The sequence below is a fragment of the Carlito syrichta genome, unplaced genomic scaffold (assembly GCF_000164805.1).
Source record: "Carlito syrichta isolate Samal-C Ts95f unplaced genomic scaffold, Tarsius_syrichta-2.0.1 Scaffold113709, whole genome shotgun sequence".
NCBI lineage: Eukaryota > Metazoa > Chordata > Mammalia > Primates > Tarsiidae > Carlito > Carlito syrichta.
The window spans coordinates 91,637-116,130 of NW_007057805.1; the positions used below are offsets into that span (position 1 = coordinate 91,637).

At 45.3% G+C, this 24,494-nt stretch overlaps 1 protein-coding gene across 1 annotated transcript in view; it reads left to right on the top strand.

Annotated features, from left to right (window-relative positions):
- The window catches only part of LOC103274601 (glutamate receptor ionotropic, kainate 4), a gene marked incomplete at its 5' end in the record, with an annotated part of 136,214 nt that overhangs the window by 29,899 nt on the left and 81,821 nt on the right, over positions 1-24,494 (top strand). The window contains one exon of the mRNA XM_008072040.2: positions 3,600-3,653. Within this exon, the coding sequence (XP_008070231.2) occupies positions 3,600-3,653 (54 nt within the window). The remainder of the gene's footprint in view (positions 1-3,599; positions 3,654-24,494) is intronic.

A 24,494-nucleotide genomic window follows, 5' to 3' on the forward strand; every position in this document is an offset into this window, starting at 1 on the left:
CTGGCCTCTTCTAATGCCGATTTAATTGCACATTTAAACACAACCTGCCATCTTCCACTGGGGGAGCGAGGCTCCTCGTTAACCTCTGCCAAGCTGTGAGGAGCCCGCAGACACTCAGTTGATTGTCTCTGCCTCTCCCTCATGCTCCTCCCCAGCTAGTTTTTGTCTCAGAGTTAATAAGAGATTTGAATGAGTTCTCTCAGTACTGAGGGTTGTCCCTTCAACCCGTTGCTATAGTAATTTTCCAGAGCTCTAAAGCCACGTCTGTCCGTGTACATATACCCAACTCACATTCTTTCTCTCCTCTCCTTTCTCTCTCTCATACACACATGCATTCAAACACAGAATTTTTATTTTTTCTTCTTTTTTCTTTCTTCTCTTATGCCAGGAGCCATGATCAATGAAGTCATTAAGGATGGAAAAGCTCCCCTGAGTTTCAGGGAAGAAGAGATACAGACTGAGAGGTCCTCATTGGGGAGGGTAGGGAGCAGGGAGTGAGAGCTTCAGCTTAGTAGATAGATGTCCCCCCAGCCTCCTTGTGGAAGGCAGTTTGGAATGTACACTATACACTGTAGTCCCCCTGTAGTAACTGGAGTCTGCCTGAACAGGCCCCAGGGAAGAAGCAGCCCCTAACCCAGGAATATTCCATCCTGCCTAGCGTATGAGGTTGAGCTCCTCACCAACAATATAATTAGTTCATTGTTGAATTTTTTGAAAGTATACAAAAGCACATAGATGGAAATAAAAATTATTCACAACCTTACCACCCAGAGCAAACCACTATTCAATTTTGATGTCTATCTTTTCTGCTTTAGAGATATATTTTTACCCCAAAATTATTATCACTTGGCACAAACTTTTCTGTAAGCGGCTTTTCCTCACTTAATTCTATGCCATGCATTTTCCCCACGTTATTAAACATTTTCCTACAAATATTTTAACGGCTGCATCATTTCCTACCATACAGATGTCCCATAATTTATTTAACCATCCCTTTATTGTTGGAGATACAGGTTGTTTCCAATCTTTTGCTATAATAAATAATGCCGGGTGCACATCTTTGTACATAAATCTTGATGCGCGCATTCATGAATATTTCTGTGGCATAAATTTCTAGAAGTGGAATTACTGAGTTAAAGGTATGCATGCTTTTAAGGAATTTGATGTGACTTGCCAGATTGCCTTTTTAGAAAGCCTGTAACAGTTTATACTTTCACCAACTGCATGTAGGTATCTTACAGCACCCTTGCCAATACTAAGGATTTTCACTAAAAACGCTTTGTGGATTTTTTGTTTTTGCTTTTGTTTTTTCTTTTTGTGTGTGTGTCTGTGCTTTTGAAGGAAGTGCCACCTGTAGTGATCATTACCTGCAAGTTCTGTTGGGTGCTCCTTGGCTGTTGTCCCTGAGCCTACCATCAGCTCCTGTTCCCATGACCTTGGAGCCATACTGATCAATGAGCAGTGAGGCTTCGGAAAAGGCTGTTCCCTTTGTTCCCGTTTGACTGTCTAGTGGCCCAGGCAGGCAGACCATCCATCAGGCCTGACCTCTGTCCTCATACTTTTCTGAGGCTCCAGAGTCCTCCCTCCAGGACAAGAGCGCAAAGGGGCCTTCCAGGCCTCACGAGTATGGTCTCCATGTGGGAAGTAGGGTGGGCTGAGAGCACATGGAGCATCTGGAAATGTGATGTGCATGTGGGAGGGAGCCCAGCCCCCTAAGCTTGGCAGCACTTTGCCGTCTCTTGATTTCAGGAGGATTTGCAGAGTAATCCCCGACTTTATTGAGCGGCTGTTCCGGCAACGAACTCCATGTTTACCCAGAATTCAGGCCTTAAAAACCAAGGATCTCTTGTCTTTTATCTCTAGGACAGCAGATTTCACAAAATGGGTTTTAACCATCTGACTGCACCCTCCCGCCCCCTGTCCCCAGCCCGTCCCCGTAAGCAGCAGGCCTTGGTGAGTGGGCTCACATCCAGTCTAGGCAGGGGTGACAGGCAGCAGCATTCTTATGTGGAGAGTGTGAAGGACTTGGGGCCTGGGACTGGGTGGGGAGGGTCACCTGCCACATCCTCTCCTTGGAAATGGAAAAGGAAATATAGGTTCGCTTGGAGGAAGAAGGAGCGTCACTAAAAAGGCCTTGAGCTCCACTGTGGCCTCCCAAGAGACCCCACCCCAGTCACTAAGCCTTTCTGTCCTTCTGCTTCCCATGGAAATGATGGCTATAGGATCACCCCAGCCTGTTTTTCAAGGAGGCTGCGAGGGTTCCTCTAAGAACATTCACAAGTTATTTGAGTTTTTTGAGAGATCGACACTATGTAAGAGGAAAAATGTAATCATCCCTGGTCTTGTTTCTTCTCCATTCACCTCAACAGTCATGACAAAAACGTGTCCCAGAGGCCCAGGGCTGCAGATACATTATGAAAATCTAACCAACTGTCAGGAGGGATGAGGACCCTGGAGAGAGCTGGGCTCATTATTTACCTGATCTACTTGTCAGTTTCTATAGCACCTGTCACTCTCAAAGCCGGGCACACTGACAGGGAAGGTTGGTTAGGGGTATTTATGATAGGTACAAAGATCAGACAAAAGGGAGACCGTTCTGAAGTAGCAATTCTCAGCTGTGGAATGATGCCACACTGGTGTGCTGTGATCAAGGGTGAGGCATGTCACAGGCAACTTGTTCCTTCCTGCTAATAAAGGACCAAAGTTTGCAAATGATTTGCTTGTTTCCTACATTGCTGCAGGTTCAGGAATACTCTTATGATTCTCACGTGCACTCTGACGGGGCTGGAGTTAATGTGGGCATTGCCTGCAAACAACAGACTCTCTGATCTATGCTGCAGCCCCGGTGAGGGTTGTGTCTGTGCCATCAGTATCACAGACCTCAAGGGGGAATGCCATTTGAATAAAAGCACTAAGATTAGCCTGCCTGGCTTTACTTTCATCTTTTCCTTTCATGAGACATGTGATCTTATACAAGTTATTTAACCTTTTGTTGTGTCAGTTTCCTCAGTTGTAAAACAGGAAAGAATAATAGTGCCTTCCTCATATAGGTAACCCATATAGAATGCTTTATACTGTCTGGCATGTACTAAACAGTGGGCAAGTGTGTGTTGTTGTCATTGTTAATAGCCGTGGAGATAATTTTTAAAAAATTTTCTTTAGAAAAGGGGTCTTGCTATGTTGCCCAGGCTGGTCTGGAAATCCTGGCCTCAAGTCATCCTCCACTTCAGCCTTCCAAAGTGCTAGGATTGCAAGCATGAGGCACTGTGCCCGGCCAGAGATAATTGCTATCATCTGTTTCATTACTTGCTTTGTTTCCCTAAAAGTCATTTTACTTTCACTATATCTGGGTATATCCATGAGAGTGTGTTGTGTGGGAGAACATCAGTTACTACGAATGTTACTGCAGGGATACGGATCTTGACGTGCCCCATCCTCCAAGATCAAGGGCAACATATGAACCAATCAAGATGCTGGACTCCGCCTGGTGCTGAAGGGCAGTGGGCCAGACAAATGGCAGATGCTTGGAGCCCTCACTGCTCATTTGCTTCAAGTGGATTTTTGCTTCCTTCTCTAATCTCCTTCTCTTTGCCTTGCAGGCAGCTGAACTTGGGATGGTGTCAGCCTATTACACATACATCTTCACTAATCTGGTAAGACGTTTTCACAGCTCACCTCCTTGGCACAGAGAGTGTTGTTAGTGGTTGAGGTCAGTGGATTGTGGCTGAATGAACCCAGGAGACGAGGAGCAAGGAGGATAGAGGCAGAGGAGCAGAGGCTGGCCAGAGAGGCAGGGTGCCCTGGAAACATGGAATCTGAGAGCCACTGGGATTCTCATCCCAGCAGTCCTTATTCTTGGGATCATGGGGACCTGGGGGGGTCTACAGTTTCCATTCAAATGCCACTGGCTACATAGAGCTAACTCCTCTGGGTGTGGCATGATGGACAAGCCTCTTCCGTAGGTCTAGTTCCTGGCCTGCAGTCTAGTCTCTGCAGGGCCAGACCCCGTACTAACTTGGAAGTAAGAGCGCTAGGGCACAAAAAGTATACATGTCTGTGGTGTTCTGACTGAATGTACCTTTGGAGGCCATCTTAGCCAGATCCCCTTGTTTTGCAGATGAAAAAACCGAGGTCTGTAGAAATTTTATTGCATCAGGTACGAGTACTAACTTTGCTACCTAGCAACTGTATGCCCTTCAACAAAGGACTGAGCACTGGTGTTTTTATCTGTAAAATGGGGGTGAGAACAGCTATGTCATGGAGTTGCTGTCATTTTGAAATGATATACTTTAGCCTATGTGGCAGCATTTTGAAATTGTGAAGCGTTAAGAAATATGACAGATTATTGTGACATGCAGCCACACTCAGAGTGTAGAAAGGTCCTCAGATAGGAGGTTTCTTTCTTTCTTTCCTTTTTTAACCATGCAACCAAACCCTTGTTAACATTTTGAACAGGTTCAGCTATTATTGAAGCTGGTAATTTCTAAACTTAAGTTGGGACAAATGACTATAGTGCAGAGTAATGCCATCATTGGGCACTGTGAATACAAAACTGAAGAATTGATAGCCACCCCTCAGACGGAGGACCAGGTGCACGGTTGACTCTTTCTGGATGTTGTAATCAGAAAGAGTGCGGCCATCTTCCAGCTGCTTGCCTTTTTTTAAAAGTAACTTTTTATTTGAAATAATTATAGATTCATAAGAAGTTGCAAACGAGGTACAGAGAGAGGTGCCATGCATCCTTAACCCAGTTTCCTCCAGTGGCTACATTGTATATAATTACAGTACAGCATCAAAACCGGGATATCAAAATAGCAAATCTGTCAAAACGTGTACATTTGTGTACGCCACTGAAAGTAAGATACAGTACTATTTCTTCCCCACAAAGATCTCCCTCCTGCCACCATTTAATTGTCACACCTGCCACCCTCCTCCCCTCATCCCTAACCCTTAGCAACTGCTAATCTGTTCTCCATTTCTGTAATTTTCCGATTTTTGAGAATGTTATATAATGGAATAACGTAGCATGTGACCTTTTGTGGTTGGCATTTTTCACTCAGGCAATGCCCTTGAGATCCATCCAAGTTGTTGGATTTTTATTGCCAAGTAGTTTTTCATGGTATAGATGTGCCACGGTTTGTTTAACCCTTCGCCTATTGAGAGACATTTTGGTTGTTTCCAATTTTTGACTATTACATCTGGAGCTGTTGCAAAACAGTCATTCAGAGAAGAGATTGATTTCATTTTACAAATCACTTGACTAGGTGGCCCCTTCATCCAGCACCTCCTGTGTACAGGCACAGGGCCAGGTGTTAGGGATTAAAATGTGACTAAGCCTGTCTTGGAAAAAACTCAAAGTACCTATTGTAGTGCAAAGTACTAAATTCTATTATTAGACATGTATACCAGAGGCTCCAGACCCTAGAGCAGGGCCTGTTTTCTCAACCTGAGGTGGTCGGGAGAAGTTTCATTGAAGAAGGGGCCTTCCAGCTATGCCCTGAAAGGCAGGTCAGGTTTTTCTAGATAAATGAAGAAAGGAAGGGCATTCTGGGATACAGAAAAGCATGTCCACATTCTCAGAGATAAAAAGTCCATGATATATCCAGGAAACAGTGAGTCACTTGAAACTTATGGACTATCTGTTAATTTTTACTCACTTATATACTTACATCCAACCTTGAGAGTAATCTGTTTAGAGAATTTAAGGTAGCCATCAGTGAGCTGAAAGGGCCTTGATAAGTTAGGAAGCAGAATTCAACCTCATAGGTTTGATTCTTCAATTTTGAAAAGGAAAAAGGCACCCAGAAGGAAAGACTTTCTTGGTGAGCATGTGCAATGGGGTCATTTAGGAGACCATGCAGTCTCCCTCCCTGGATCAGAGGCCAGGTCTCCTACATGTCCTGCCGGGTCTAAGAGTTGGCAGCCAAAGAAACAGCCTTGAACTCTGAGACTCTTGTTCTTTCCCAGCCATCAGTGTCTATGAACAGGCCTTTCCTGGGGCTGCTGTGAAACTGCTAACCCTGAAACTTCCTATGGACCTTTGCTCTCAGAGCCGAAGCAGAACTTGGAGGAACTCAGCGTGGCTTTTCTTCTGGTAGAGGGACTTCTTCCACAACAGTCTTGCCAGGAGTCATTCAGCCTTTGCTTGAACTTGAATTGAAATGCCTAGTTCACCACTGCTATAAAACTGCCTGCTTCATTATGGGATTTTTAAAAAAAAATTAAAGCCGAGTATGCATATAGAAGAAAACTGCACATATTATAGGTGCACGACTTTAAAAACTTTCTCCAAGTACCACACACCTGTGTAAGCAGCACCCAGATCCAGAAATAGAACATCGCCAGCACCCAGAAGCCCCTCTCATGCTCCTCAACATGTAAAACAGAGGAACTTCTTTGTTTGCCTTTTTTTCTTTTACCTAACACTGCTGCTGTAAATCAGAGCATTAATATGTAAAAAAGGGAGACTAGGATTAGAATATTCCCAGAACAATGCAAAAGTGCTTGCTTCAAGTAAGAAGGCATCTGGGGGAGCCTGGGCAGGTTGGCAGAAGGGCAAAACGAGATTAAAGTACAGTTGTGCTGCATTTGGGAGCCTGGGGAATAGAGGGGAGTGGGAAGAGCCAGGCCAGCGCTGCTGCACTGTGCCTGTCCACCAGGGAGGCTCCCTAAATTAGGTGGCAGCAGCAGCAGTGGAGGAAGGAGCTCGGCAGCGAGGTGTCGCCGGGGTGATTTACCAGACCGGAAGGAAGCCATTTGTTTGGAATATGAGCTCCCAAGACAGTCACCAGAATAAAGCAGAGTTCCATGGCTTAGAGATTTTTGAGATAGCATCCTCCACACTGCATACCACCAGCCTCCCTTCTTAGAAGTGGTGAGAATAATGGAGAGTGAAGATGTGGTCTGGTGGAAAAAACATGGGTCTGGGAAGTCAGGAGACCCGGGACAAGGCCCCGCTCTGTTTTATACACACCGTGAGCCTGTGGGTGAATCACACTGACTCTCTGAGTCGCTGTTCTCTAATTTTTAACATGAGGATAATAAAACCTCATAAAGTTACTAAAATCTACTTCTCCAGGTAAAAATGCATTTTAACTAGCAAATTGCTACATATTTATAAGGCATTGTGTCATACACACACACACACACACACACACACACACACACACACATCTCCTTGATACTGTGTTTTCAAAGAGCTTTTCTCTGTGTCAGATGGACATGGAATGAGATGAGCTCTGGGCGCATGCCTCTGTCAGAGAGTTCTTTGACCTGGAATTAACAGGACTCACAGTTTGTAAGTTTGCAAGGGGAAAATCAGAAAAGTTACTGTATGAGTAATGCTAGCTGAATAACAGTCAAGAAAACAGCAAGCAGAGCCATTACAAAAATTTGGCAGCAAGAGCATATTCTGGAAGTTTTCTTTTGTGCCTTGGCTTTCTAGAAGGGACAGATCTCTAATAGAAGTAAAGAAATGGTTTTTAGGACCAATCTTCCTGCGCAGTTGCAGTTGGAGTTTGGGGCCAGAGAGGGGAAAACTTCATACAAAAAAACTGAAAGGGAAGGGCTTCATACAAAGAGAGAGGGGCTCCATGCAGTGTGGGAGGGGCTTCATGCTGAGAGAGAGTGGCTTATATAGACAGGGTGTGTGAGTCATCATCTGTGTTTCTCCAGTCCTTTCTCTCAAATACAGATGCCAACTGGATTTTTTAGTTCTTATATACAAGGGGGACCCCCAAAACCCTGGAATTTATTTATTAAAAATGTGTATTTATTCCTACATGTTTAAACTTCAGTCACTTTCAAAGTATTCTCCATTTGATACAAAACACTTATCAAGATGCTTTTTTTTTTTTTTTTTTTTTGAGTTGAAGTCTCACTCTATCACCCAGACTGGAATGCAGTTTGCCGCTCCCGGCCACCACAGCCTCGACCTGCTGGGCTCCGGCGATCCTTCCACCTCAGCCTTCCAAGTAGCCGGAATTACAGGCATGCGCTACACGCCCGGCTGATTTTTGATTATGTAGAGATGAGTCTCACTGCCCAGGCCGGGTCTTGAACCCGCGGGCTCAGGCAATCCACTCACCTCAGCCTCCCAAAGGCACAGGATTACAGGCTGAGCCACTGAGCCCGGCTCAAGACGCTTTTTCCACTGCTCAAAACAGTTTTTGAACTTGTCAATTTGAATGCCCTTTAGTGCTTCTGCCGTTTTTTGTTTCACCTCTTCCACATCAGCAAAACATTTCTCTTTGAGGATTTTTTTCATCCAGGGAAACAAACAAAAAAAGTTGCTGGGGGCAAGATTGGGTGAACAGGGAGGGTGGGGCACTAGAGGAGTCATGTTGTTTTTGATCAAAAACTGCTAAACACTCAACAAGGTGTGGGCAGGTATGTTTGTAAATCACCCACTGGGAAATGGGCAAATGCATTGAAAGAATCTCCCCCCCCAAAAAAAATTCACTGAAGCTGACCTCTCACAGCAATGCTAACTGGTTCACTGATGTTGATAGGTTCCTAGAACACTCACCTAGCAGGGGAAGCCTGTGCTACAAAAGGTTCACCCTCCAAAAAATAATTGCAGGTTTTTTTTGGTCCCTCCTTGTATTCCTTCTCTGAATTCCTCACCATGTCCCATCTCTCTGAATTCTGCCACAGTGATGCAGTAGGTTCTCAGATTAGCTTTTAGAGAACAAGCATGGTGAACTGGAAAGGCATGAACCTCAGCATTAAGTAGACATGACTTAAAATTCTAGTCTGACTGGCTACTGGCTGTGCGCTCCTGTGTAAGTTGCTTAACTACTCTGAGCCTCTGTGACCTCTTCTGTAAGTAGTACAGAATAGTACATGCCTTAGGAGATAATATACATACAGCAACGGGCTCACAATATGAGTTTAGCTAGGGGAAGGTATTGCTTTAAGAAGTCCACTTATGCTTCTCATGGCTAAACGGAATGAGAGAGACTTATTTTGCTCCCTAGCCTCTAATGGCCTGTAAAAATGACTTCTGAAATGCCATCTTATTTATTTCCAGGGAATAAATAGAACTAGATAGTTCGGTTATTGTGCATGACTGAACCCACCATCGTAGGGTTTATTTGTGTCAGTCATTACTGAGTCATTGATCAAATGCCCACACCTCACCCCCATGCAGGCATAAGGAAGACCGATTGATTTAGAGCAGCTATAATATGTGAATGGGATTGTCTGCTGTGGATTCTGTCAGTTGATTACCCATCACATGAATCGGGGCAAAATTATCCATCATGAACCAAACTTCTAAACCATCATTGGACCCTGCAGGAACACAGTTTCTTTCTCTATCAGGGCCTGGCCAGCAGGAAGAATGAGTGTGCCAGCTCTGAGTCTTGGGTAACAGAGTAACTGATGCGGCAAGAGGAGCTGAGCCAGAGAGCACCGCAGCTGCTGGGGCCATCACGTAGATGTCACGGGCAGAGCTGGGGAGGAGCCGGTCAAGTCCAGGGAAGCGCCAGGTCTGTGAGTCCAGGGGAAGCTGGACTCAGTGATAGAATGACCGTGAGGTGTCAGGCAGTGAGGGAGACACTTGAACATGAGGGGAAGGAGCAACGCACAGGTGCAGACCCTCTCTAGAACAGAGGAAGAAGTCAGTGACGGGAAGAATGTAGATGTGGAAGGCACACAGTTATGTCAGAGAGTGAATAGATATCTGGGTCTTTGTTTATATTATCTATTTCTTTTTTTATTTTTATTTTTTGAGTTGGAGTCTCACTCTGTCGCCCAGACTGGAGTGCAGTGGCCACTCCTGGCCACCACAGCCTCCACCTGCTGGGCTCCGGCGATCCTTCTGCCTCAGCCTTCCAAGTAGCCGGAATTACAGGCATACGCTACCACGCCTGGCTGATTTTTTGATTTTTATTGTAGAGATGAGGTCTCACCAAGTTGTCCAGGCAGGTCTCGAACCCGTGGGCTCAGGCATATATTATCTATTTCAAATCAAGATTTGAGGTTGTCTGAACTTGTGTTAGAGGTTTGGTCAGTGAGGCAGCTTCTTGTTCCTGCTTCTGGTTCTAACGAGTCAGGAATCACTCCCAGAAGAGCAAATCTCTAGTCAACAGGAAGGAATTTGATTACTCTAGGTACTACATGTAAGTGAAATCATATAATATATGTCTTTTTGTATCTGACTTATTTTACTTAGATTAATGTCTTTAAGGTTCATCCATACGTCAGAATGTCCTGCCTCTTTAAGGCTAAATAATATATCCTTCTGTGTGTGTGTGTGTGTGTGTGTGTGCGTGTGTGTGTGTGTGTGTGTGTGTCCACACACACACACACGCACCATATTTGGTAATCCACCAATAGACACTTGGCTTACTTCTACCTTTTGGCTGTGAATAATGTTAGTATGAGTATGGATGTGCAAATATCTTTTCAAGTTCCTGCTTTCCATCCTTTTGGGTATACGCCTAGGAGTGGGATTGCTGGATCTTGTGATAATCATATGTTCATTTATTGAGGAATCATTAAACTGTTTCCAGAATGACGGCACCATTTTTCATTCCCACTAGCAATGTACAAAGGTCCCAGGTTCTCTACAACATTGCCAATACTTGTTATTTATAATAGCCATCCTGATGGGTGTGAAGTGGTCAGATGTGTCTCTTATTTCTGTTTGAGGTTTTCAAATTGAAAGAAGCAAGACCACATGGCTGAAACTGAGAGTCCTGTTGATTAAGGTGGTTTGTAATGAGAGAAAGTAACTCTGGATACTGGATAAAAAATCTAGTCCTTACAGTCAGTCAGAACTGGTAAAAATGCTCAGTTCAGAAACTGAAAAACTGTGTAGCCCTGAGGCTCTTGGAACTTCAGTTTCCTCATATCTAAAATGTGATTAATAATAATGTCCACCTTTTATAAATCTTGGTAAGAATTAAAAATTAGCTACTGATAACATTGTATCTGGTAGGTAATGCTAGCTGCTATAACAGATAAGCCCCCAAATTCCATAGTGTCACACAATGGAAGTAAATTTCTTACTCAGGTGAAGTCCCACAAGGGTGTTCCTGACCTGTGGGTAGCCTTATATAAGGTCATTCAGGGTCTGGGCTTCTTCTGGCTTGTCTGTGTGTCCTCTTAGAGGCCAGGGGTAGGAATAAATACACAGAACGCATGGAAGGGTTTATGAGTCAGGCCTGGAGATGGTATGTGTCATTTCTGCTTACAATTCCTTTGGCTAGAATTAGAATGGATTCCCTGCAAGGAAAGCTGGGAAGTGTAGCCCAGCTGTGTGCCCAGGGAGAAGAGAGAATGGCTTGGTGATCAAGAAGCAATCTCTACTACATTATTTTTGTCATTAACAATTATTTCAGTCTTTTATTAGTATAGTTTCACATTGGGTCAGCAAACCTTACAAACACATAAGCCCTCCAATAAGAGTCCTGGAAGTTTATTTTTATTTTTCAATCCAATGTCGCAGTTCTCAAAGGTATCAGAAAACTGTATCGAAGAATACCTGTCAGAGTACTATCGTTGATTATAAACTGCTTCTTGAAAACAATTAAGGTAAAATGGTAATTGTGGATGACAAATATCTTAACTTTGGTTAATGACACAATTGAGAAGTAAATTTGTTTTATTTTTGTGGACTATAGCAATTTAACATAGTAATAATTATTATTGATAACCTTATTAAATGGCTAGTCAGCCTCCTACCTTTCTTTCATGTATTCTGGAAAAGCGATTAGCATCTTAAACCCTGGCTCATGTGTTTAGAGGATAACTAATCCTGTAAGTGGAGATTAGCACTTGGTTGTGAGGGTATTGGCTCCTGGCATGCTCTTGTCCTGGTGGGGCATGCACAGGGCAGTTACAAAAGCACTGTGCTTGTTCCACTCTGGAAAGGAGTCTCTGTTTTCCATTCAGCCTCTGGGTTTGGCTGGAAGAACTTTGTTCTATGAGATTGATGGAAGTTTGGATAGATGGAACGTGAAGAATTAAGGGCCTTTGGGCAAAGCCCAGTCTACCATTAAGACAGCAGAGGCGGTTGTTGCTGCTTGAAGGGAAAAGGTGAAAGAGGAAACTCAATTTGAGCTAATAAATCTGGAGGGATTATCCAGCCACTAATGAACCCAGGGAGATTTGCAGTCACTGCCTAATAGAAAAGATAAAATCACTCTAATTTATTGTGAGAAAGCACAGATGGGCCCTCTGCCAAAGGAGGGAGCAACCACCTTGTCAGGGAGAAGCATTGAGATTTAAGGGTAGGGGTTAAAAGTCACAGAGTATCAAGGAAACGTGGGAAAATAATTGGGCACTGGATGCGGGAGGCAGTGCGGTCTGCTGGCATCTGGGCTGCTGTGGCATTGCAGGCAGCGTGGCTAGCTGGATGCCATTGCTACCATTTCACTGCTATGCCCCAGGCAGGACCAAGCTCCCTGCTCTTGGCACCTCCACCACCGTGCTGGGGGGATGGCTGCCATATATGGGTCGTCTTTAGAGGCAGTGGGCACCCAAAGTTTTTTCCTTGGGGGAATCTAGAGAGAAGGCGCTGGGTGTTGGATGTACCATGTTGGAAGGCTGAGGAAAGAATGACCCCAGCAGGAGGCCTTCTCAAACAGAGGGCAAGACCCAGGTCTAGCACCTATGGCTTCAGGTCGCAGTCCTGCTGCTAACTAGCTGAGTGTACTAGAATAGCGACCACTGATATTTATTACATACTTTCTGTGAGCAAGGCTCTGTAATAAGTGCTGTACAGTTATTTTTTATTTTTTTTTTTTTTGAGTTGGAGTTTCACTCTATTGCCCAGGCTGTAGTGCAGTGGCATGCACACAGCCACCGCATCCTTGACCTGCTGGGCTCAGGCGATCCCTCCACCTCAGCCTTCCAGGTAACTGGAACTACAGGCACACACCACCAAGTCCAGCTAATTTTTTTATTTACTGTAGAGATGAAGTCTCACCAAGTTGCCCAGGCTGGTCTCGAACCCATGGACTCAGGCAATCCTCTATTTTCTCATTTAAACCTCAAAGCAACTCTGGTAGAAGGCATGACTTTATCCCCATTTTAGAGATGAGCAAGCTGAGGCTTATTCAGTGAGCTGTTGTGTCTTGCTCAAGGTGGTGGAGTCAGATTATGAGCCCGGCAGTTGGCTCTTAACCTTTTCACTCTACTGCCTTTGCCCAGGCAAGCCATTTCTCCTTGTGGGGCTTCAGCTTCTTCATCTGTAAAATTATGAGGTTGTATTAGGTGATCTCTGAGGCCCTTTCCAGCCTTGAACTTGTTCCATCCTGTACATGGTTGGGGGCATTTCAATTCACAATGCCCCGGAGTTGGGAATGTTCCCAGGAGAGAGGGGAGAATGATCCACTGGACTGGAGGGCTCATGTGACCCGTGGAAGCAGTTTCTGTTCATCTGACAGCTCCACAGAATCCCAAGCTAAAGCCAGGTCCCAGTGAGCACTGCAGAAATAATCCCCCTGGGCCCCGGTCTCTATCTTGCTCAGGCAGAATGGATATATGCAACCAATTTTGCTCCTCTGGGTTCATTTTATTGTCAGCAGATGTGAGCCTGTGTTTATTTTTCCAAAGGTTTATCAGAGAGATTAGCCATAAGTAATTGAAATTGCTAAAATTATTACAGAAAGGGGACCCAGGGCAGACGAGGTGGGGAGAGAAGTAATTGATTCTGGAAGGAAGTGAGAATGCATGCCACCCACTCTTCTGCTCCTTTCTTTGGCGAACTGACCCTACCCATCTTTCGAGTCTTACTTAACATTCACTTCTCCAAGGATGTCTCCCCGACACCCTGCCAGGGAGTCTGCTGTTACATACTTTTACAGCACCCCTGTGATCTGTGTATTGTAGCATTCATCTTAAGTGGGAGTCCCTTCTTCTACCCTAACCCCTCCAACAGACCTTGAGCTTCATAAAGGCAAGACCAAATCTGTCTCAGCTATCACTGTAGCTCCAGTGGCCTACTGGTACATAGTAGGCACTCATGAGTGAATGGAACAGTTATAACACTGTGACGTTCTTGGAGCAGTTGGGCAGGCAAGGTGAGATAGCTTATCTCCTGGCATCCTGCAGGAACGTGACTGGAATGAGTGCCCTCAAGCACAAGGGTTCCCAGTCTACAGCTCAGCCAGGGAGAGCTGGGCCCTGCTCCTTGTTCCCCAGGAGACCTCGGCGCTTTCATAACTTACATGGTGACTACTCTGTCTGGAATGCCCCTCCTCCCATTCTGAACTGAACAGCTTTGAAATTAAGGTAGTGCAAGACCATACAGGGTGGTTTCATTCGGGATCCAAGGGACGTGATATCAGGGGTTCTGCTGAGTGAGGGCGATGTCAAAGCCTGAGGGCCAGGGTCGGCACCAAGAATGACCATTGAGGCAGGGAAGGATGGAACAGGGAAACGATAGTCACCCTGATTGTGCTGAGTAGTCTTTCTGTCACCTGAGGCTGCTTCCACTGCTGGCCACTCCATGCCCTGGTCAACCTTGTTCGTGTGATCTCTTCAGGCCAGTGCCTGGCACCTGACTCAGGGAGCCCAAGCCCACAGGTCCTCAAAACAAAACCTCTCTTCCAAGTTCTAAATTTCATTATGTAGTCTTTTAGTCCCGTCCCCTGTCTCCATGGCTGGGCCCATGAGGTAGGGTGGGTCTCATCACTGTGTTGACACCGAGGATGGAAACATGGTTCAGTGAAGGCAGCCAGGGCCTTGCGTCAGAGACGACCTGAGCTTTAATCTGGGCCCTGCCACGTGGTAGATGCACACGTGTAAAGTTACTTACCTGCTGGGATCTTAGACTTCCCTTTCATAAAATAGAGATACTAATGCTTATCCCATTCCATCATTTTGTGAAAACCAGTGAAAGTTTCTTTTTCTCAGTGGGTTGTTAGTAGTTATTATTTCCCTTCCCTCCCTTCCCCCCCACCACTTTCTTGTTGAGTATTTCTATCCTTAGACCTCAGTTTCCTGATGTATTGCCTCTAGCTTTCCAAGACTCCAAAGCTGTTATCAGAAACATTTCAAGATTGGTCTCTCACCTAGTTTGAACTGTAGTTCCCAAGATATCTGAGGCTTCTTCATATCTTTCAGTCCACTGAAAGTGCAACAGACATATATACACACACACACACACATCCCTATACACCCTTCCACACACTCACACAACCAGCCAGAAGCTACAGTCCATCAGCTGGACAACTTTCTAGTGCCAGAGCAATTGGTTCTAAAGTGTAGTTTATTGTAAAATTATTAAGAATATCCACATATTTCAGCTTTACTGAGCCTTTTAGAGAGCCACTCTGTATAATATGGTGCACTTTGGTGCATAAGTACGTTTTTAGTGTACCTGGGAAAGAGTAATGGAGTGAAAGCTCCCCATGTGTCGGTCTGAGCTGCCAAAGTTCCACCCCACCAAATGCAAACCCTGAGAGGTGGCAGGTCTGGCAGTGACAGATGTCTCCTGGGCATACATGGGCACAACAGCATCTGAAGGAAAAGTTATTTCTTCAAAATAGTGCTCTCCAAAGCTGCTAACCCTTCTCTATCTGTTCTCTGAACAAGGCTGTTAGAAGACGGAGGTGTATTCAAAAGCAAAAATGGCAGGGAGGATCAGAAGGGCATTCAGGAGGCATTGACTGAAGATTTCATTTTTGCATTTGCATTTGGGGAAACTGTGGTTGACAGCTTGAAGCTCCTTGGTCCAAGCTATAGGATAATAAAATGATTAGCCAGCCCTGACTGAGCAATTTGCCTATGGGAAATGCTAAATCAACTATACTTGTCAGCAGATGTCTAAGTACCTGTTGTGTAGTGGGGGATACAGGACCGGTAGGATGTGGTCCAGCAGGATGTGTCTTGAAGAGGTCTTGGTCTATCGGTGCAGGGTATGGATGCCCAGAAGAGGGAGTATTTAGTTGTTCTTTGGGAGTTTGGAGAAAGGTTTACAGTTATGGCTTCCATGATTGAAGGATAGGTTAGAGGTGAGAATGGGAGAGTGGCATGGAGGCAGAGGTAAATTATGGTGCCTGTGGTGTCTGGATCAAGAAGGTACACTGAAGAGAGGTGAGGCCAGAGCCAGAAAAGGAAGGTTTGGGTCAAAGAGTATCCTGTCTGCCATGACCCGTTGCCAGACTTTTTCAGCATTGGCATCGGCATCAGTAGGCCCAAGGTCTTGTCTTGGCTGTCCTACTAACTGGCTGTGTGTGATTTTGCACAGTTCCTTTCTCTTCTGGAGACAGGCTACAGGATCTCCAAAGACCTTTCAACTCTGACATTCTGTTGACTACAAGACTACATAATGAAATTTAGAACTTGGAAGAGAGGTTTTGTTTTGACTTCACACAGTTTATGGACTGGATGCCATACCGAGCACGATGACTGGATGAACTCTTCTGGCCAGCCTGCCTTTCTCATGGAGTAGGCGACTTTCCTCTTCCTGGTATTGGGGTGTTCTCACCTGGCTTGCTCATCCCTCCAGTGTCCCCGGCTGTCCAGATTTCCCAGAGTGGGGGAGTACCCATCTCATGAGCTATCTTGGTCTCTCACCCCCTCACCTCCACCCAGAGGTACTTGTCCTGTGTCCTGTGTTCCCTCCCACTCCCCACATCTCTGACAGATAATGGGCCTTGTTAATATGAAAATCTAATTCATGCCAAGGTATTTATGGCTATGTTGGCATTTTATGTTGTTATTATTGACCATTGAGAGCATCTGATTCAATCTCACCCTTTTACAGTTGAGCAAACAGAACTGAAGAGGGAAAATGACTTGGCCAGGCTCTCATAGAGAGTCAGTAGTGGAGAGATGCAGTCTCCTGACCATAGTCCCCACATTCACTGGCTAGCATTAATTAAGCACTTATTGTACCATGTGTTGGAGATACAATGATGAATATGGTTCTGATATTCAAGGAGGTCAGACTAGAGGGGAAGAAGAACCAAAACAAATTATTGTAAATTAGTGGGTTCAGTAAAAGGATGAAGATGTGCACAAGGTATTATGGGGCCATCGATGAAGGGTCTTCAGACTAGCTTGGCAGGTTCATGGAAAACTTCCTGGAATAGGCCACATCCAATGGGCCTTAAAGAATTCATAGGAATTAGCCAGGTGAAGAAGAACATTCTAAGTGGAGGATACACACAGTTAATATCTCACCCATCCTAGACAACATTTGTATTTTAACTAAGGTCTTAACCAAAGAAGTAGAGAGCATGGGAAATTGTGGCGCTTATGGGGAAGGTATTTTGGGATGGGGAGGACTTTTCAGAGCCTTCGTATGACTTCATACAGGCAGCCAACTTCCCTGTCTGCTATAAGGCAGGGGAACAGGAAAAGCAGGCATCCCAAGTGAACCTGAGTCAGTACCTTTAGCTTGGTAGTAGCTTGTTACAAATGCTGTCCTGGTCCAAACATCATAAATCTCAAGTTCAGGGATTACCATTTGGATAACTGTCAACAATTGTCCTTCTTCAAGGGAGTAGGCCCCGTTGGCTTAAAAAGAGACCACAAACCAGAGCTGCTCTAGAGTAAGAACAGAGAGATTAGGTTAGTCTTATAGGTGGAATGGCCCTGATTTATTCATGGTGCCAGCTGTTAATAACTATCTGATAGGTGAACTCTATTCTGCCAACCCAGGAGTCTGCCCCTGATACTGGGAGCCTTCTTGAGACTTGAGGCTGGAGAAACTCCTCCATGGAGGAGAATTGCTGCAGGGAGCTGTGGCAGCCCTTGAGAGGGGCAGAGGATGTAGTGGGAGCAGGTCCAGACTGGACTCTGAGATGCCAAGTTCTACAGATTCGCTTTAGTCAGAGCACCAGGCGACCCCAGGCTGGCAGTGCTCACTTCTAGTGCCTTGACTGCCTTTCTTGCTGCCAGCATTTACAGATGACTTCTCTTTCCTTGGAACATCTGACATTTTTCTTCTCCTTGTGCTGATAGCACCTGGTATGAGCCCTGGACCAGGGGGCATTTGAATCAAGTCGCTGCCATACTTGGCTGGAAGGTATGTGGCTGCTCACCAAGTCCTGTAGGGCAAGAGGGAGAAAGAAAAAAGACCTCAGAGTTGGAACCCTTCTGCTGGCAATCCCAGGCAACCAGAAGAATCACCCCAAGCTGCATGGGCGGCTTCCCCAGGAACTGCCATATTTAAGATATTATATTTGGGTTCCTTCATCTGCTCCCTACCTGCAGCAAGAGTTGGTCTCAGCTGGAACTGATTAATCAGTACATGGCAGTGGGAGGGGAATGAGGCATTATTGTTAGTTATCCTGGAAGAAGAATCAGGCTCAGTAGCAGGGATGCAGGATCGTTGAAAATGAAAATGAACCCATGAGACCTTTACCCCTCCCAGAGCTTGGGTTGGGGAGGAGGAGCCAGCACCTGGGTCTTCTGATGAGCTCTGGCTATCCAGGGTGAAGCAGAAGTTTCCAGATAGACTTGATTCCTAACCAAGGGGTGCAAGGGTTCTGAGAACAAGGCAAGTAGTGCCAGGAAAATTGGTAGAACCTGAAGAAGCATTCAACGCGGGTGTTGAGACCCTGGTGGAGGCGAAGAAACTCTGCTTTGCACAAGAGAAACCAATTATCAGACAACCCCTTTGCTGATGTTTGACAAACAGCATGACAGTGAAGATAAGTCCCACAGGGCTCCCAGAACTGAGTTTGAGATATTTGTATATCATCCATTTAATAAAAATTGAAACGTGTTCCTTGTATCTGCCCCCGGCAGACACACACACACACACACACACACACACACACACACACACACACACATTCTCTCTCTCTCTCTCTCTCTCACACACATTTCTTCTGTGCCCATGTGTGTTGGTGACCGGGTACATCAGACTATGCATATTAAATGCATCAAATTGAAAGAAGAACTAGACTCTGGGGACTACTCCCATTCAAAAGCTCTGGAAACATAATGAAAATGCCTCTTCCTCCTCTTTGACTGCCCAGGCCTTCTGTCTACTAGAGCTTTGGGAGAAGGGGCAATTGCCTTGACCTCTGTCACCAAGTTGTTAAGGATTCAGAAGTCTCATTAATTTAATGAGAGATGCCGCGGCCTTCCTTCTGTCTACTGATCCGGCAATTTCCAATTTATTCACAATCAAGAGCATCTGATAATAAAAAATCTACCCATTTCTCAAAACTGGTATTATAATACTAGTTGCTCCTGGTTCTGAGTGCCAGCCGAGGACCAGATGCCATACTGAGTGAGCACATTATATTTAAGATCTTCAACCCTCAAAGCAGCACCACGAGTTAGACATTCCAGTTCTCCATGATTGGAAGGTGGGGCTCAGAGAAGTCTGAGAGGCTTGTCTAAGGTTCTTCAACCAACATCTTTAACCAAGATGTGACAACTTGCTTGTCACCTGCCAGCCCATGCCTTGTTCTTATCAAACAGCTCTTTATGGCTTTTCTGTGCTGTATTAGTTTTCTACTGCTGTGTAACAAATTACCACCAAGTTAGCAGCTGAAAACAGTACCATTTATTAGCTCCAAGTTCCATGGGTCAGAAGTCGGGTATGATGTGACTGGGGTGTCTGCTCAAGCTGAAATCAAGGTGTTGCCGACTGCATTCTCATCTGGAGCACAGGGTGACTTCCGAGCTCATTTGCCAAGACTGACGTCAAGGCAAAGGGGGAAACTGAGGCCTCTTGAGACTGCTGCAGGGAGGCTGGTGGCCCTGAGGAATTTGGCCCTGCTGAGAAGAGTGTTTGGGATTTAATGAATGTTTGGAAAGCATGGGGAGACTGAGAATAAAAGACATTATGGCAAATCCTATCATTATTATTATTACATTATAAGTGCTATTGTATTACAAGCACCATTAGGAGTAGCAATTGCTGTTATTATTAAGCAATCCAGCTTCTCCATCCTCAGCACCAGGATCCACTCAGTGTCAAAGGCATCAACAGCTCAATTAGTCACCATCTGAGGCGTCCCCTCACATTCACAGCCTGGCAGTAAGCATGACGCCTGCCCAGCCCAGCCATCATTCACAGGGTAGACGCCTCTCCTGTGAATTCCAAAACTGGGTTTTTTAAAAAAATTTTATCATGGCCAAAAGTTAAGATCTTCCTAAAACCATTCCTCATCATATTGCTCTCCTGCTTAAAACCCTTCAGTGTCTCCTCATCCCCCTCAGGATAAAGTCTAGACTCCTTAGCATGACATACTCGGTCTCTTACAAACTTACCTCTTGGCTTTATCCTGCCCTCCCCTGGTGCCCACTATATACCCCAGCCAGCCTGGAGGGCTCACAGCTCTCACTGCTCTGGGGCTCCGCACGTGCTGTTGTTTCTCTTATCTTTCAGCTCTCCGCTCAGGAAAATCATTAGCACTGCTGTTAGAAGGGGCCACCTTGTATGCCCCACCCTTCAGGACTGACCTCTCACTTGCCACTGAGGTTAAGCACCTGGAGAACAGGGACAGGATTTGCTCCTCATTCTGTTTCTAGTGCCTAACTTGAGGTGTATCCTCGAGGAGACACTCATATTTTTGCTGAATGAGTGAAAGAATGAATGAGACCATCCGGGATCTGAAAATCTGTTATGTATATTTCCTTCCCATTGTGGGAACCCATCTGAGGGCCTAGTGGCCTCTGGAGCACATCAGAGTCAGTAAGACACTAGCCCTCGTGGAAGGGCCCGTTATTTGATCCTGCTGCTGAGGTGGGGCAGGCAAAGTCAGTAAGGAGGCAGAGACTTCTGACTGACAGCATCACTCATGTTCGTTATCAACTCCTTGGACCCCTGGTGAGATGGTGGTGCAGGTCTCTATGTGCCTGAGGCGAACGCGCTGGGACCTGGGAAAGGAGAGTTTTGGCAAGTGATGTGTAGACAGGAGGCCTGATCGCAGGGGACCTCAGAGGTAAGAAATTAATGTGGGATGAAGGAAGCAAGCCTCAGAAAAGCAGTACCTTTCCCCAATCTAAGGGAAGGGCTCAGGTGTCCACCATTTCGCATGTCAATTTGACCTACTGAGGTTTCAGCTACACAGTTAATAACTACTTATTTAGTACCCAGAGACACAGAGCAGTCTTGCAAATAAGAAATGAAGACAACCACAGCTTCTGCCGAGAAAGTAGGAGGCTTTCCATCTGGCTTCTGCCTTCCTCTTCCTGGGAGCAGATGACTGAAGTCTTTGTAAAGCTGGTTCCACCCTGATGGTGTTTGCAGGTGAACATGAATTCATTTAATGAATATATATTGGACACTTGCTAAGCACAATTGTGGGGTATGGTGTGGGGGACAGAGCATTGAACAAGACAGGATGTGGTCTGCCTTTGAAGTCTTATATGTGGACTCGCGTTGGGAAAGATAAGCAGAGAAAGGACAGTGTTCCTGGGGAGAATGGATATGTGCGTTCAGGTCATGGGGGGTAAATGAATAGGAAACATGCAGGGAGAAGAATCCAGAGCAGGGAGCTGGGAGATTTAGGACCAAATCTCCCATTAAATAGAATTCATTGACAGGTATGAATTAGCCTCCCAGCTGCTACTGTCTTCAAAGACCTATTACACAAAAAGCAATCTCCCAGCCTGCAGAGAGCCCAAGCTTTGATGCAGATAAATAGACAGATAGGTACCACAGCAAAGTGGACTCAGGAGGGAAGGAGAAGATGTAAGGAAGCCAGGAGATTCTGAACTTCTGATGGCTCCAGGCTTTCCTGGGAAAGGTTAAGGGGGGACTCGTGAGACAAGGGTCTGGGACCTGGCTTCTGTCACGCATTGAGTCCCAAGGAGAAGTGAGTGGATCCAGTTATGAAGAAGAGCCTTGGGAAGTTGAGAGGACCAGGCTGCCAACTGGGGCGAGATCAGGGGCAGCCTGACAAGTGCCCCCTTCCTAAATTTGTTCAATCAACAGCCTTGACTTCTTTCTATATGGAATGCACCAGAGTTGACACTGATAATGTAAGTGAATTTGTTTAAATAGCAACTAGTCCTTGGGAAGGTAGCTTGGAGCAAATTCATAGGATAGAAAGCTCTAAGTGTTGATGGGTATACATGTGAAGTGTAGTGGGGGCACCGTTGGGTGACCAGTGCTGCCAGGCTTGGCTAATGGAGGAGGTCACAGTGGACACTGAGGAAAAGGTAAACAGGAATCCTAGCATGGAAAGACTTGTGTGTCTAGCTAAGGAGTTAATTTTATCCTGCATGCAACATGGAGTGTTGGGGTGGGTGGAAGTTTGTGATCAAATTTAGAGTTCAGAATCCCTCCAGCAATAGCATGGAGAAGGGACTTGGAGAATATAAGACTAGAGGAAGGGAAACTGGTGAGTCCATAGCCCAGGGACAAGCTGGTGAGGATCTAAAATGAGGTAGAGGCAATGGGGGTGGCAGGTAGGAGATGTAAAGGAATTAAAATGTTCCTGAATGATAGTGGGTGCATTTGCTACATGAATAAATGAATGAGGTATGGATGGTGAGAGGTTGGAAGAAGTAGAGAATAAGTTCCAAATTCTAGCTTGAATGACAGGTGGATAATGGTGATATTCTCAGGCAGGGAACCAAGGAAGGGCGTCAGACTGGGTGGAAAGATAAGGAGTTCAAGTTGAGCGATACATTCTTAAGGATACCTTCCACCATTCCAGCTTCATAATAATGTTTAAGAAATTGGAATCTTTTGGTGTTTTCAGGACTCCTGGGATGAGAACATTTGAAGTTTTTAGTCATTGACAATCTTAGTGAGATGCGTTGACACCGTCTCCTGGTAGCCTAGCCCAGTGATGAATAAGGAAGATAGAAGAAACACTGGTCTTGTATGCAAAGGACTCAGATCTTAATCCCACTTCTGTCTTTTGGGCAAGACATATAACTCCTGAGCACCTCTGTTTCTTTTTCCACCCAATGGGAACATGGACAAACATGTCCTGTTCACTCCCAACTGTTGTTGGGAGACCCAAAAGCCATACATGAAAGCACCTTGCTAGTGTGTACAGCCACATCAATGGGTGGAGTTACTGTCATCCTACACAATAATAAATTGCTACTTCACAAATTACATTGATTTGGGTGACACGAAGGACCAGCCTCCTCTCTCAGGCAGTTAGGTGCCAGGGTTGAGCATGGAGCAGAGAAGATCAAAGACTGAGCAGGCAAGAAATGAGGGACTGTTTGAAATCCCACTGGGAAGGGGGCTAAGAGGTTTGGAGCCTCACGGTTAAGAAATACAGCCAGTTCTGGCATGAAAAGGCTGCAAATAAGAACAGTCACAACTCAGCTGGGTCCAGGTGGCAGAATGTGGAGAGACTCTAGTATCATAGAGGCATTGGGGTGACACCATTCATAAGTTGCCAGTGGCCCTGGTAGGAAGGGAGCTGTTAAGGTTCTTGGGCCAACTGGGTCTGAGGCCCTTTCACAGAAGCTAGAGGTGGCTTCTTCATGGCATGATCTGACGGGCTTGAGGAAGACCCCCTCCTCACACTGTCCTTCTTATTCCCTGCTAGTGGTGCCTGAAAGTGCATGAAACATACATTCCTTGAACTATTTTATTATTACTTCTAATAATACAAATAACTCAGGAATCTATGCATCACACTTTCAGTCTACACAGAATTCTCCTATATATTGTCTCTTCTGAGTCTCATAACAATAGCGTGAAGTATTATTTCCCCCATTTTAAAATGTGGAAACTTGTCTAATTAAAAGAGAAAAAAATTAAGAGATTAAAGATCTAAAAAAAAAACCCCAATGATTGGTTTTTGGAATGTGGGATTTCAGAGAGGAAAATCTAGGACAAAATATCCATAGTCAGTGTATGACTAAAAATCTTATAACTCGAAATCCACTCTTTCCAGCACAGGGATTTTATTAAACCCAAGAGGCAGTGTTAAGGTTTCACTGATTATCTGTAGGTGCCAGGGATATGGCAACGAGCGAGTTAGTCCACTCTACCTTCCAGGAATTCACAGGCCAGCAGGAAAGCATTTGGGGCTCAAATAATGATGACTGGAGCAAGGACAACTGAAGCTTCTGTGCAACTCTCAGCAGACCTTGGCCAGGTTCAGGAAGCTGCATTCTACTTCCTACTTCTCTGCACCATCTTGGTCATGTGGCCTTTAATATATGGCATTTATTTATAATTTCTCCCACCTTGCTGCACCCTGGTATTTTCTCTTATTCCTTCTCTGGGTTCTTCATGCTGTATAGACATGGTGTGGGGCAAACATCAGCTCTCCCAGACACTCAGTGAAGTACTTAGTTCTGCCTGGCACACAGCTGGTGGTCAATACACTATAGTAGTTAATATTATAATGGTTACTTTGTTATTATTATTTATAGCTGGAAGAGCTTGAACAGCTCAAATCTCTGTCTTGACATAAATAACCACACCAAGCAGTTAGCATCTTATGGTGACTTATTTAGTAAAACTTTTCTCATTTGACAAGTAACTCAGAATCACTTCTGGATAAGTGAGGGTGGAGAGAAGGAGGAAGGAGAGGCCCCCAGACCAGATATTGCCCTCTGGCAGGGCCCAGCTGTTCAAGGGGGGACAG